Source organism: Varroa jacobsoni, unplaced genomic scaffold, assembly GCF_002532875.2.
Source record: "Varroa jacobsoni isolate VJ856 unplaced genomic scaffold, vjacob_1.0 scaffold_1460, whole genome shotgun sequence".
Taxonomy (NCBI): Eukaryota; Metazoa; Arthropoda; class Arachnida; order Mesostigmata; family Varroidae; genus Varroa; species Varroa jacobsoni.
In genome coordinates this window covers 123,011-137,247 of record NW_019214362.1, presented here as the reverse complement: position 1 = coordinate 137,247, position 14,237 = coordinate 123,011, and the positions used below count along the sequence as shown (strand labels likewise).

Here is a 14,237-nt window from a genome sequence, read left to right as displayed (position 1 = left end):
CGATGACAAAGTTCAGTTGCTATTGCTACTGCTGTTGTAACCATTTTTATCCGGCGACTTTACAGAGTCACTGCGGTACATTGGCCGGCCAGCTAGCCGTTCGGCGTTGCCGCGTACCCCTGTCCGGAAAATAACGGGCTGGGTAGAATAGATTGGAACGGAATTATTTAGAACGAAGCAGGTAAAATGTTACCGGGCCGGGGGGTAGGGGGGGGGAGGGAGCTGTGAGAAAAATGTGACCAATTGTAGATCAAATGTCGAGGATCAACAAGATTATAGATAGAATGGTGGCAGCGAAATCGCTTATTGCGATCGCTGCGTTTGCTGTTGTTTGTTTACGTTTACATTATTTTTTTTCTGGTTGATTCGCTGCCTTACTTCGTTGGTCTAGCTCGTCGTGTCTAAAAATTGAATCGTGGACATTATTTCTTTATTGGTCCTTGACTGGCTGACTCGGCTGGGAATCGGAATCGAGTTAAACCCTAGCGATCTTTTGAGAATCGGGCAGCCTCGGCCATGCGAATCTGAACTTGTAGTTTTGTGCAGCAGTCGATAGAGGCAGTAAAGGTAAGAAAAAAATTATTTATCTAGCGAACATAGTTGTGCTGTCGATTTACTAAGTAAATGCATCGTCATCTATATTTCATCTGTGCTTTGCTGTGTCGGTTTTCGTCAGATGAGTTCGATGCTCAACTGTGAAAATAACGTTTATGTGATGACCGCAAATAGCCGACCCATCGACCCACAAACATAGCACCGTTCAATAGAAGCCCAAGTGGTCGATAGACGATGGCAATCCTGCATCATGTTTCAAATAAAGTAATTTTTTCAGATACCCTATGCTATTTGCTTTTTGAATACAAAAAGTATTATTAAACTTCCCCGGTTTCACATAAAGTGCGCGGGTATTTTATATTTGTATATGGCCTGAGATTCGTTAAGTTGATACTTATAGGAATCGATTGGCGGCTTAACCTGGAAATCGAATGATTGATTGAGATGATGACATTACGGATTATCGATGATGAGAAAATTATCGCAGAGGAGAAAACTTAAGCCCTCTAGCATCGATCGCGACCGGAAAAACAATTAGATGAGGTTTGAAGTCACAACGCAAACTTGCCCAGTCTGTGAAGTCCGGTTTTCACTAACGACGAATGGGCTCTGAAGAGATGCATATACGTGTTTTGACGGCAGCCGTCTGAAAAAAATCAACCAGAAAAATGCAGAAAAAACACAGAAATTTAAATAAGTTACCATTTCGACCGCAATATTTCAGTCCAAATGATTAGACGTCATATACAAACAGGTGCGTATGCAAGTGGATGATGTCCCTGTGTTCACTCGGCTTAAAAAACCCCGATGTTGGTTTTTGTTCTTGCGTTTTTTTTTAGTAGCGAACATCACACATTCGGTGTACCGTTGTCGGGAACGAGGCGTGCGAGATAATTTATTCTTTGCGTATTTGCATTGAGTTGGAAGCTCAATTCCAAGTAGTATACTGTAGTTCCCCTGTTGTCGTCTACGATGTTCCACCTATTTTCGAATTTTGTTGTTGCCCCCGACGGCGACAAAAAGAGTAGCAAATAAGGTTCCGTGTGCGCTAACGCACATCGATGCGTGGCGGTTCGCTGTATAAACGATTTATCCTTTGCGATAAAAGTGACGTTGAAGACTTTAACGATATCGCCGCTATCGTTGTTGTGTATCGGCCGCTGATCTAATAAGGGCCGCAGATATTGGATTAGATTCCGCGTAAGACGAACAAACATTTAAGCGAAGCGCACTTGCTGCCAACAAAGAACTCGAAGCTTTCCAACAGTTTCTTTTTGATTCTACATCAGTATCGTATTTTATATCATATTGTTTTCTCTTTCCTTATAATCTCGTGCTTTTAAGGCGTCTGCGTCGTCGCCAGCTGGACCAGGTGTTGTTGTCGTACCCTATTTTGGTTTAACGAATGTAGCATGCGGCGCTCGTTTGTCCCCTCTACCAACCTATCTACCTGATTACGATAATAAATATAAAAAATTACCTGAGATTGACAGAAGAGATGTCAGCGGTAAGCGTACTACAAGCGTTTTCCGCCGTTGTCGAGGTTAAGTCGTGCACCCCTGCGTTAGTTAGCTACTGCCACTTCGCTTTAAAGCCTTAAGCCCTGATAAGATTTGCAAATACTTAATAAACATTAGTCGTAGCTATTATCGTTGGTCTACCGGACTATTTGGCCGAATCGTGACATGTAACTGTTCAAATATACAACTTTTTGTTATGTTTCTTTCGTAGATTCAATCCTTAGTCGACGACGAAATAACGGCTGCGTACAGAATCTACGTCTCTCCGAAAATGTACGTTTTTTCGGAAAACGAACCGTCAATAAGCGAAGTTGTTGCCTTTCGGTCGTTTGACTCCGTCTAAACTCGAGTAAATAGCACGGAGAAACTTCGTGCTGTATACTCTTCCAAGGACCTCTGCGAGGTGTCCGCATAATTTCAGTCCAATTAAACACTATCATAATTGATAGCTGGATCATAGTATATCTTGCCATTATCGCGACATTGTCGTTTGGACAACTGCAGCCATGTATCGACCCCGTTGACGGATGTTGGCCGTTTCATCTCTAGCTATTTTAATTCTCCTAATCTCCCATTTTATTCTAGTAATCTACTGTGTACGCCTGTATGTAACCCATAATCTGATATGAATTTTACATAGGGGCCAATGAAAAAATGGCAGGAGTGAAAAGTCAAATCGTGCTATTTTACTATAGATCGTTTCTGTCGTGCGCACGTGTTTGGCGCGCACAATGAAACCGACTGAACAACTGACTGATAGATAAAGTATGACGATTTTATATTTGGTCTCGCTGTACTTCTGTTTGTTTCTCACTGACTTTTAGGAGTTCCCTCATCGTTGTGGCCTGCGTTCTCCCTACCAGGACTAGGTGTTCCGGTAGACCTTTCACAGCTAACAGCCCTACGGCCGCCCCATGACCTTGCGCGACTTCTTCAGGCACAACACAATCCGAGCCTGCATGTTGGAAAACTATTGCTTGAGCAACAAAGTAAGCGTTCACTACCTCTATGCACTAAACGCCACTTTGGTGATTCGTACTTTTAGAGACCTTTCTTGACCCAGTTCCGCATGGTGACTAATGGATGTCAATCGGTTACAGTGTTAACAGTAATGAATGCGTTCTGAACATATTCCCCCACAACTCAGGGTGGGCTACCGGGGACAGCTTTGCAATAACCCATGTTGCCAAGATCATCACCTAGTCGCACATGCTAACTTGATATTTACTTCCTGCTTTTACACAGTCAACTTTATGTAGGAAAAGTGTTTTAATAAAGATTCTAATTGCAACGAACGGATTTTTCAACCATTAATAGGGTCACCATTATCAGGCGCTCCCGTTACTAGCGCTGGAATCGATGGGGTGCCAGGTGTTGGAGGCAGTTTGGGAGCCGCGGGACACCGAGGGGTAATTGGCGGCTCAAAGCCGAAAGTGGCCACCCCGCAGGTGGTTGCCAAAATTGAGTCGTACAAGAGGGAGAATCCGACTATATTCGCCTGGGAAATCCGAGAGCGACTGATTGCCGATGGTACGTCTTAGTAATAAAAAGCTTTAGCTTTATAAAATAGCTTCTGTCTAGGGCTGGCTGAAACACTGAACAATGATTTACAAGAGCAACGTGTGTTGAGATCAACTAGGTTCAAGTTTTATTTGTAAGCTCCATTTGAATCCAACCATACTGGTTATTGTTCTATATTTAACGTCTTTCAGTAGTGCAGATTCGTAGATGCGACATTGAGTGCACATATAGTAAAAAAAAAAAGACATTCTAAACGAGAAGATCTCAGTTAGCATCTGACTATAGCAATATGGCTATTCGGTATCCCTATAGTGCCCTGATTTACTAAACAAAATTTCACGCTTGATCCAATTATTGATAGCACGCCAAAGCCGACGGATTCGAAACATGAATGGGGCTCATTTCAGAACCCCATTCATACCTCATTTATTAACTACACATTTGTAACAGATTTCGTTCGGCCGTCAAATCATTTATGTGGAGTCACACGCCCATTTGTTGTTAGTATTTAATAAAGCGATAGTGACACACGCAGACACCCATTCACTGGCAGCGAATTTAAACGGTGCCACTGCTTGAAGACAGCAAGTGGAATAGACGGTGTACAACTGGCAGGAACTGTTAGCTTATAATATATGTACGTGCAGAATATTTGTTCAGTAATCAAATACTAACGAAGATAATTTTCTAGCTAGAAGTTATGCTCTGTCGATGATCTCTGAGTTGTTGTACATACGTTCGTTGTTGAACAGGTAGTCAAAACAATTGCAGATGGATAGCAGAGAGCCATCATTTGAGCTTCGATTTTTGCCGCTTCGAATGGACACATTGACGGAGAAGGACATCCGAGTTCATGGTCTTTCAGATTCTCTTATGATCGGTGTAGTAGCCGTGTGCGCTCCATGGGTTTAATACGATTGAATGGTTTTAATAAAGCCTTTTTATAATAAATCAAGACTTTTTTCTATCTAGATCCATATTATATATAACGTTGTGAGGCCCGAATGGCGGGTGCATTTTACGATATGGGTAAGCCTATAAACCCCATACTCAGTCCTTAAAATAATTCCTTTTGAGCTTCGCAATTGTTTTTATATTACTTGGGCTACTCGCGATCACCACATATTGTAAACGAGAACTGAAATTGCTATGTTCACCATTACGGGTCGAATCATTGTCAAGTGAGTATTGGAATCGTCTTCCTCGTTTGCTTGATCGTGTTGGCGAAAATCTGAGCGGGATTGAGTGAGAGGCACAACTTTTGAGCGGTCCTATGAGCAGCGGAACTCATCGCGGTGTCACTGCATGATCGGCAAGACGGTGCGTCCACGGCGAAGTCATCATGACCACCAAAGTTGGCCAGCAAAAAGGTCCAGCAAACGAAGTGCTGGTTGAATGAAGCTCATCGCTGGCTGAGGTTCTCCTCCACTAATACGTATCCGTCCGGTCTACGTAGATACTGTTAGAGTAAGCGGAAAACGGTGGCGCAGCAGCTTTCTCGAAGGACAACAATGGGTTGGCCAGTGTCCAAATAAAAAAAAATTGGTTTTCGTATCCTACTTCGCTCGCACACCACTTAGTCTGTAGTCCTTTGCAGCGACCCGCAGTCTGCGATCTGAAGCCTACAGCCCCTATTTGATCTTTTCGTCATAACCGCCTCCTTAACTCGGCGTCTTCATTCACGTTTATTGATTCTGACGCTCAAATGCCAGCTCCTGTTAGTCGGGTAATTCACATGATGACGGTTGACGCCCGACTTCACGTGACGCCACTGGACCGTGTCGCTTCGCCAGCTAACGACTGTACCATTGGCGTCATGACATGAAGACCAGGGACAGCACTATCTGTAGTACTAGTGCCACTGAGAAGGGCTAAAGCAGTCAATGGAGTAGTGGTAAAGGACCAGACGTCTCGTTTAAATATCACGGCATCGCGCCGTGTTAGTTACGTCAATGAACAATGAATGCGTCATCTATTAGAAGCGTTCGAGGACTGGCGAAGCTGAAGACGACAAGTACGAGAAATGTCATCTGCTCGAACTTGCTCGGATCAACAAATCCACCGATGTGGATGGATAACCGAGCTTTTGGGTGCCTCAAAGATTTGCCGTGATCATAGCATGTGAACCGTATATATACGCACGAAAATCTGTCAATAACTCAGCTTTTACCTACCATATGTGGATCTCATACAACAGCGTAGAGAAAAGCAATCATAGTTGTTGTTGTTGACAGAGATGACCACGTGAAACCGCTTGCTGCACAAGCGAACCAAATGGTAGACCTTTGTTGTAGTATTAACGTGCAGGAAGTGAAAATTGAAGTAACGAAAGGTTAAGCATACTTATAGTATCATATTTTCTGTTGCAGGTGTATGTACGAATAGCACTGCGCCGTCTGTAAGTTCAATCAACCGGATCTTGCGTAATAGGGCTGCGGAACGAGCAGCAGCTGAGTTTGCTCGTGCGGCCGGTTATGGCGTCGGGGGTGTTGGGGGTGTCGCGGCCCTTGGTATGGGTGTAGGCGGAATGCCCTTGGGGGCATTGGCGCAGACGCAAGCTGGTACGAAGAGCTTAGCTGGACAGGTCCAGTCAGGCCGAGGCAGCTCGAGCAGCCCCCCACCCCCGCCGCATATTTGGTCTCCTGCCTTTCTGCCCTTTCAACCGCATGGTGGCCAAGGTCTTTCCGGCCGAGACCACTCGGGCAACCCTGGACTAGATCAAGGTGAGCGCGGCAGCGGCGACGAGTCTAACGGCGAATCAGACGATGCTGATCGACCGAAATTTCGACGGAACCGAACCACATTTAGCCCCGAACAACTTGAGGTGCTTGAGGAGGAATTTGATAAGACACACTACCCTTGCATCGATACACGAGAGCGGCTAGCTGCGAAAACTGGCCTTTCGGAAGCCCGTGTTCAGGTGTGGTTCTCGAACCGGCGAGCAAAATGGCGTCGTCATCAGCGAATGAACTCGTTAGGCGGGGCCTCGACCCCCCAGGGGCATAAAGGTGGAGAATCGCCGCTCGCAGATTCTCCTGCGCCTCCATCGCCTCCGCCGCCGCCTACAGGTCACCTCAACAATGGTAGCGGCTTGAATCACCCATTCTCGATCAACAATGTCCTGATGCGATTGAGTGCACAGGCTGCCGGCCGAGGAGCTGTCGCCTCAGGCCTACAATCTCTGATAGGAAACTCGACCGCATCCTCATCGGCCCATCTAAGGGACAGTATGGCACCGGCGCTGCATCACTTCTCAGCGTTTACCAAGCCGGCTCAGCAAAACGCCACTGAGGAAGAAAGCAATGCCGATAACAACAATGACGACCTTAGTCGGCCAGCGAGCCCAATTAAGGTAGACTAACCTAATGATAAATAGATACGAAAAGAATATCGAAGGAGTGCGCTAGCAGCATCGACTGCACTTAAGTCGATAGCTACTTGCTGCAAATATATAGCCGCTTACCGATAACCCGTCAATACCCAGTATCTTCGTATCTCTCAGTAGTAGTTGAAGGCTGTGTAACACGCGAAAGCGTGGCAACAGCATAATAAAGTTACTCTTGTGAATCGAACAGATCTCGAAACGAAACCATCGTATCTTCTATGGTTTTTACGCTGCCTAGTTAGCTAGGACGACTCAATATAATCTCAGCTGATTTCATATATTCAATTCTTTATTATGTGGTAGTTGAAAAATGTGGGGTGCTTCTCCCGTTTCTTCTTTTTCTTTTATTTCCCACTTTCCTGTTTGGGAGGGGGGGGAGGGGATCCCTAATCTTCCGTCGAAAAAGTGGCATCCATCTACGGGCTTCCTTTACCTTTCCCCCTATTTGCTTATGGTATTTAAATGTTTAGATATGACTGCATTATAAATAGGATCGTATTTTACACCTTGTAAATACATGTTCTACCATAACAGTGATAATATGCTATAGTAACGAGGCTCTACGTAGTGGCATCAGAAGACCAGTGTCCAATCAGTGAAGACTTATAATTACATAACAATAATAATAAAAATAACAAAACACAATTGTAGTTTTCCCGCACATATATATATATATACAATGCCCAGTTGTGCCAATACTGGTTATTAGACATTTGAAGAAGGAGTTTTTGCACAAACAATCCTGATCTATTGCTAAATAAATAAAACCATGAAGTATTCGCTTGAGTCTAGTCAAAACCAAATGCTAGCTATATTATTATTAGTACCAATACAATGAAAGGAGAAATCGTTCCCATATCCTCTGTACATACAATGTATGCTGTTCAACCTTCTTGTGCACGTCAAATTCACAAATAAACTTCGTACACACGTTAATACGTTGTTCTTATTTGAAGCATATACTGACGCTAGCGAAGCTACAAGATAGGCTTTTCGATCGACCTGCGAAATCAACTTGACGTAAATCCGTCAAAATTCACCACATGAATTTTGACGGATTTACGTATAGGAGAACTTTGCCTTTATCTAATACAAAGGCGACTCGTTGCTTGCTACTTTTGTTGCATACCTAATACAAAATGTATTTTTTGGAGCCGATCGTCGGCACCAACTGGCCTATAGCTTCCGGTTGTGGGATCGCTTTGAACTCTGTTACTACGGGTGCCGTGACGTGCGTACGTTCGGCTGCGTAGCAGCTCCATTCATGTCAGATTGGGAAGTTAAATACTGATAACCACAAGTCATAAGGGTGTTTGCAATTTTATTTAGGGAGTACCGAGAGTTAGAAGAGACGAGAAGTTCTTCGATAATAAGATGTGGCACCCGTCCCAGCATCACTGCCATAATTATCATTACTTCCTCGTACGAATTGATTAGGTCAGCGTGCATTGGTCAGGCTGAGCTTGTACTTGTAAGGTGAGCGTGGTCGAAGAGTGTTGCCGCCCTCTCTGATTTCTCTATCACGGGCCGCTTCCAACAGCGCACCGACAGCTGCTACCGTCGCTGCTTCTCGATGTTATTTCTGACTTCTCGATGACCGTTGGTTTTGAAGTAATGGTCAGTGAGCATCGGTCTGCCGCGTCAAGCTCCGCCCCGTGGGAGGAGTCTGACTCGCAGGCCCTATACTTGCCGTTGCCATCGGCGTCGATTTAAATGACGAGAGCCTGATAGGTCGATGCCAAACTAGCAATATGAGACAAAGCGCACCCATTCAGGAGTGGAAAGCTTTGACAGGTGGCTGTATAGCAGTGGTGCCCGGATCGGCGGGGGAACGTTCTCTTCGCAACCCGTCGTCCAAACGTATGAATTGGCGAAATAGTCGCTATATAGTTCGGTATACATGCAGTATGCTGATCAAGTTGAACACGCACGCGTGGATGGTGGTGAGTTGGGGGAATTGTTTCTGGGATGAATCTCTAGCTAGAAAAGCTCATTGAACCAAAGTAATCTAAATCGTGCATAAGCAAGCGTTTTAAGTAAGCATGACGTACAGTTTAAAACAAGCATGGTATAGTCACGAATATGGATGTATACAGGGCTAAAGTAGGATTACATTATGTAAACTCGCAGCGAAATACACATTATATTAGAGGGAGTGTACCTGCTTATGTATGTTGGAAGTCATCGTTGACATGAAAATTACTTCCATCAATGGGCTTATTAATAGCTCACATATGTCCTTGTATATGATTGATTGTTTTTTTTACGTCTATGTGGGGGACTATAACGCTAGTACTGCTTCGTCTTTAGTCAGAGTTAACGACAGTTGCATTGGACGGTCGGCCTCCAGCTTGAAACGAACTCTCGTTCCTTGAAGTAAACTTCACTGGCGCTTTTCAGGTTTATAGGCAGATACATTTGCTAGCGAGAGTAATCACCTCTCTATTGCCAAAGTAATCTACTTAGGTAAAGCCGTTGAAATAACTGAGCAGAACTGCAGCAAGAGAAATTCATCCTAGCCCTGGTTATTGTCACTGTGCACCAGTTTATATACACTGCTTTGTATATAAAAAGTTTTTCGAAAGCACAGGTACAACGGATCGTACCGAAATAAAAACTAATTGTTTGACATCCAGCTATAGCAACAACAAAAGCAGGCGTAAAATCTAAAGCATCTCCTAAACCGACGAACTGCCGCGTTCCGCTGCTTCAGCCGCTCATTGGTCGCGCACCTGATCCGTTGACAAGCCCTTCATGTAGCCCTCTAACAAAACCTATCATCGTCCTCGACATCTTGTACCATTAGCTATATGACCAAAAAGGCACCGTTAGCAGGAGCAAGATCAGTGAATTGAAGAAATGTCTCATTCCTCAGAAGTTTTTCTTCGCGCGCCCGTTCCACTAAGGAGTTACGCTTTTGAACCTTCGGCACTCTTTCTTCTGTTGGAAACCAGCGGCGGCCACGGCGAGAAAATCGGCAAGTCGGTTGACGACGAACAAACAAATGGAAGTGTCCTTTTTCCGCCGTCGAAGCGCCGCTGGCTCGGACGGCCGGTGTCATCAAGCGATTTTAAACGTGCAATCGAATAGGTAAGCAAGGGCCAAACGGGGACAGTATCTTGTGTTTATCGAGATGACGAGAAATCGAATTCAACCAGAGGGTGCTGGCCTGTGCGGCGCTGCAGTAGCCCCGCGGTGCAGTAAGCATCGTCGTGCACACAGTGGATTCGCGTCGAATATGGCGGCGCTAACTTTGATGACTGCAAGCGTGCTTCTCGGCTAACGGGGAAGGAAGCTACCGCTGGCCGTGGAAAAGTTGGCATTTTGTTGCATGCGGCACAACGATCAGACGTACCTGTTTGACTAATGCTGGCTCTACACTTCTGTACAGTACTAAGATCGACGATCAAGACGATCGTTTTCATTAGCTGTACTCCCAGTGGCAGGCGTCGCATTGCGATGACCGAAGTATCGACATCACTTCGGTGCGATGGTAAATCCGTCTGCTGTGTAATCGAATCGTGAAGAAACAGTCTAACCTATAATGCTCGCGTTTGTTTGCGGGGCAAAAATGTTATATGTATAGATCAGATATGGATTAATATTGCTATATCAGAGAGTAGAAATATTGAATTTTGCTAGCTTTGATATGTACGAGCATTTATTTATACATGCGCATCTTTGTGTATGCGTAGAATTAGAGATCGATCAGCGTTTTCACATTAAGCTCGGGCCGGTTATGATGACTCGAACCATTCGATAAAGCCAGCGGATTAAGCGTGGATCATTTGTTTGCTGATGTAGGTAGATACACTGCAGAACACAGGGAAATCGAAAAGAGCTAGAAAAGTCACCAAATCAACTGGAAACGTTAACAAAGAACGATACCGATATCTGGTAACGATGCAGGTGCATGTGGACATCGCTACGCCTGCTACCGGTGGCTCAGGGGTGTTATCAAAAAATCTGCCATTATAATTCCACACAAACGGCAAAATATCTTTCAATAAGTCACGCTTCATCAAACAGTTGGAGTCTTTCAATGCGCGCCTGCTGGTAACATTGTCAGCTCGACCGCTTAGTAAGATGAGGTTTGCAGCCTTCAATAAGTAATCTAATATGTGTTGTGAAGTAAAAAATTTTAATAAAGATAAGAGTCGGACACGGAATTTTCCTAATGACTTAGCTTGTTTAGGGCAAGCAAGGTTTAGATATCCCTGAAAAAACGGGCCTGGTCGATAAATCTGTAACGTACGAAATCTAATTCACTCGGTATAGCCATTGATTGTTCTAATTTCGATCTGATAAAAACTACCTAAATAGAAACGTACTTGTTTCCGTCTACACTGATCACACTGCTTATTATACGCTCGTCTGTCAGAGGAAAATGGCGTCAAACGATTATTTCGTCTTCATGTGTGATGAAGGTCTTCGTCAAACATTTTTCGTCGAGTGTCATGTACACAGCTCAATACTTCAGCAAGATAAACTGGACAATCGTTCTACACGAATCGAGCGGAACTACCTCAGGCCGACTTCAGTCGACGCTACCGTTAGATTGCTTTCGGTGGATAATACAAGTGCTATCTTTAAAGTTAAATCTTAAACAAAATGATTTATATACGAGATATATTGGCTGTCTTGAACTTGTTTTGTTTTTATGTATATATGAAAGCAGGTTATTTGCGCTGGAAGCATTCTGACCTGAAAGTGAGGTATGTGAGAAGATTTATCTACAAATAGTCTGGTTGCTTTTATTATAAAATAATAAAATATTTTGGCTTGTATGCAGATCGAATTGCTGGCATCGTCAATCACGGGTCACCCAGGTTAAGGCAAAATAGCAACCAACTGTGGGCTGACTGAAGTGTGAACGCTTTCGTTAATCCTATTCGGTATTATGCAGCTATGGACAGAGTAAATCCGTCTCGATTTTTCTAGTGGCTGACTGAAGTAAAGTCAATGTCGTGCCTTTCTCACAGTGTAAACACTCGGTCTTCTCTCACCTCAGTCTGCTCTCAGTTAGCGAGCCCTGCTAACAAGAGTTTATCTGGCTCTAGCAACAAGCAATCGACGATTGGTTATCGTCATAAGGCGATGATCAGACTGAACTGAACATCAGTCAGAAAGCTCAATCGCGCCAACGAGGCTAATGAAGGCTGCTGGTCCACTGAGTGCCGTATCCTCGAGAATATCTTCAATAATAATTGATCATCATTTAATCTGAATCGTTACTATCGTATTACGGGATATTTATATCGAGTATATAGCGCTCGACGATAGCCTGAAGAATATGATCCTCAGTTATCGACAATACACAGGCTTGAGATAGATTAGGTTTATTTTTCAGTTACAGCTTTTGTAAGCATAGAGAAACTGCAATTATTTGTTTCTCAGATGGTGCCAGCGTGTCCAATAGCGACGCCGTCACTTCGATTATCTACTTGCAAGACGTTCTCACTGGCCGAAAATAATTAGGTAGAACACTTATCAATGATTATCAGTCAAAAAGGTTAGGTTAGGTTAGTTAAACTTATGGTTTACTGATAATCTACTGTGAAAACGACGTAGCGTTTAATCGTCTGCTTCGACAGTGGAGCTCGCGACTTCATGCTCTAGTGGATGCAGTGCAGGCTACAGTAGTTTTGTCATTTTTCAATCGTATGGATTTATCTTGATTCAAGCCTAGAGTATGTCTAGAACAAAGTCATAAAGCATGTAGATTATTGAAACTATTTCTTAGTATAATATCTAAATATATTCCTTCCATTTGCTTGATCCTGTTGTGGTAACGTTCATTTACAAAACGTCACCTCGATTTGGTCTAACTTAATTTGTCTTTTGAACTTCATTATCGAACACGACAAATTCCGCTAGGATAACAAACCGTGATCATTGACTGTAGTTAATAGGGTAACTGAAGTGCTGCCATAGCTGTTGAATCTTCGTGCTATTAGTTATATTACCTAAACGGTAACAAATCTAAAAGGCCGATGTCTCAACACTCCTTCATGCATGTCTTAGTAGAAGACTTCATTTCAACGGAGCCTTTGGCCTGGTGGCTTGCGACAGACACTTCGACGATCGCGCGGTTGTGGTGGCGGTGACTCGAGACGGAGTTGTCGACAGACAGCAAGGGGCACGAGAAACGCACGCACAAATTAGTGAAACGTACAGATTTTCTGCGAGCTCATTCGCGCATACGCACATCTACGCAGGCACGCACGCATGCATGCATGCATGTATCTGTGTTAGGCCTATTTTTATCATTCGCTATTTCCTCGTATCGGTTTTCCGGTTCTACTGCTGCTGTTTATGTTTGCTATCTCGCTGGTCGAGTTGTCATACATGAGATACGTCGCCAGTTTGAGTATAGTATGATAGCAAGTAGGTAAAGTTGGCACAGGCGAACCGCTGCGGCCGGTGCAAACGGCTGCCACTTCGGATCCTGATGCTGCAAAAAGGTGAAGGGGTTGAATGATCATTGTTATTGCGTGACGCTCCTAATACTCGTCGATTCAGGGATAGCCGTCTGTTGTTGTGCTCGTGTCACGTATAGATGTGGCACAATTACAACAAAAGCACTTGTCGGCCATTGTCGCCAGCCGAGCATTCTATTTGACTCGCTAGGTCCTGCGGTGACGACAATTAGGTAAAGAAATTTTTCAAATTATCATTTGTTCACGTTTCAGCTACTCGCTTGGAAACGTGCCATATTTCACACCATTAAAATTCATATTTGTACAATTGTGCTGAGCACGTGTGTTTGCGTGAGATACGGGTTTAGCTGACTTCGTGCAGGCGGTTAATGGTGTTTTCTTTATTTACACCTCTAATAGATGCATTTATCTTTCGCTAATATGCTGTCTTTTGTTTGCAGACAATGTGCCACAGCATTACCATGCGTTTTTGGTCATCAACAAGATACATCAACTGGAGGTCTTAGCCTGGCGTTTTTTCGCAAGGACAACTGAGATGTGATTTCACTGTACCCTCGCTAGCAGACTTGCATTAGTACCTGAGGGACTACGCAAGGGTAAAGGCAGGAGTCCAGTGAATGAAAATGTAACTGTTAGGTATGGCAGCAAGGTATCAGATTGATAGGATGGCGAATCGAAACGTAAAGCCCTCTAGGACAAAACACCGTTTTCTGCTTAACTACTGATGTGCATATGTTGTTCGGTTCACACCGTCCGGAAAACAAAGGGCACAGAAAAAATAATTGATTTTTTATGGATTCTTGCTGTCCTTTCTGA

General features: G+C 44.0%; 1 protein-coding gene across 1 annotated transcript in view; it reads left to right on the top strand.

Moving 5' to 3' along the window:
- LOC111270285 (uncharacterized) overlaps positions 1 to 7,905 on the top strand; it is a 31,838-nt gene extending 23,933 nt beyond the window's left edge. The window contains exons 3-5 of the mRNA XM_022850430.2: positions 2,900 to 3,064; positions 3,393 to 3,605; positions 5,966 to 7,905. Of these exons, the coding sequence (XP_022706165.1) occupies positions 2,900 to 3,064; positions 3,393 to 3,605; positions 5,966 to 6,957 (1,370 nt within the window). The 3' untranslated portion in view covers positions 6,958 to 7,905. The remainder of the gene's footprint in view (positions 1 to 2,899; positions 3,065 to 3,392; positions 3,606 to 5,965) is intronic.
- Positions 7,906 to 14,237: the final 6,332 nt, after the last annotated feature.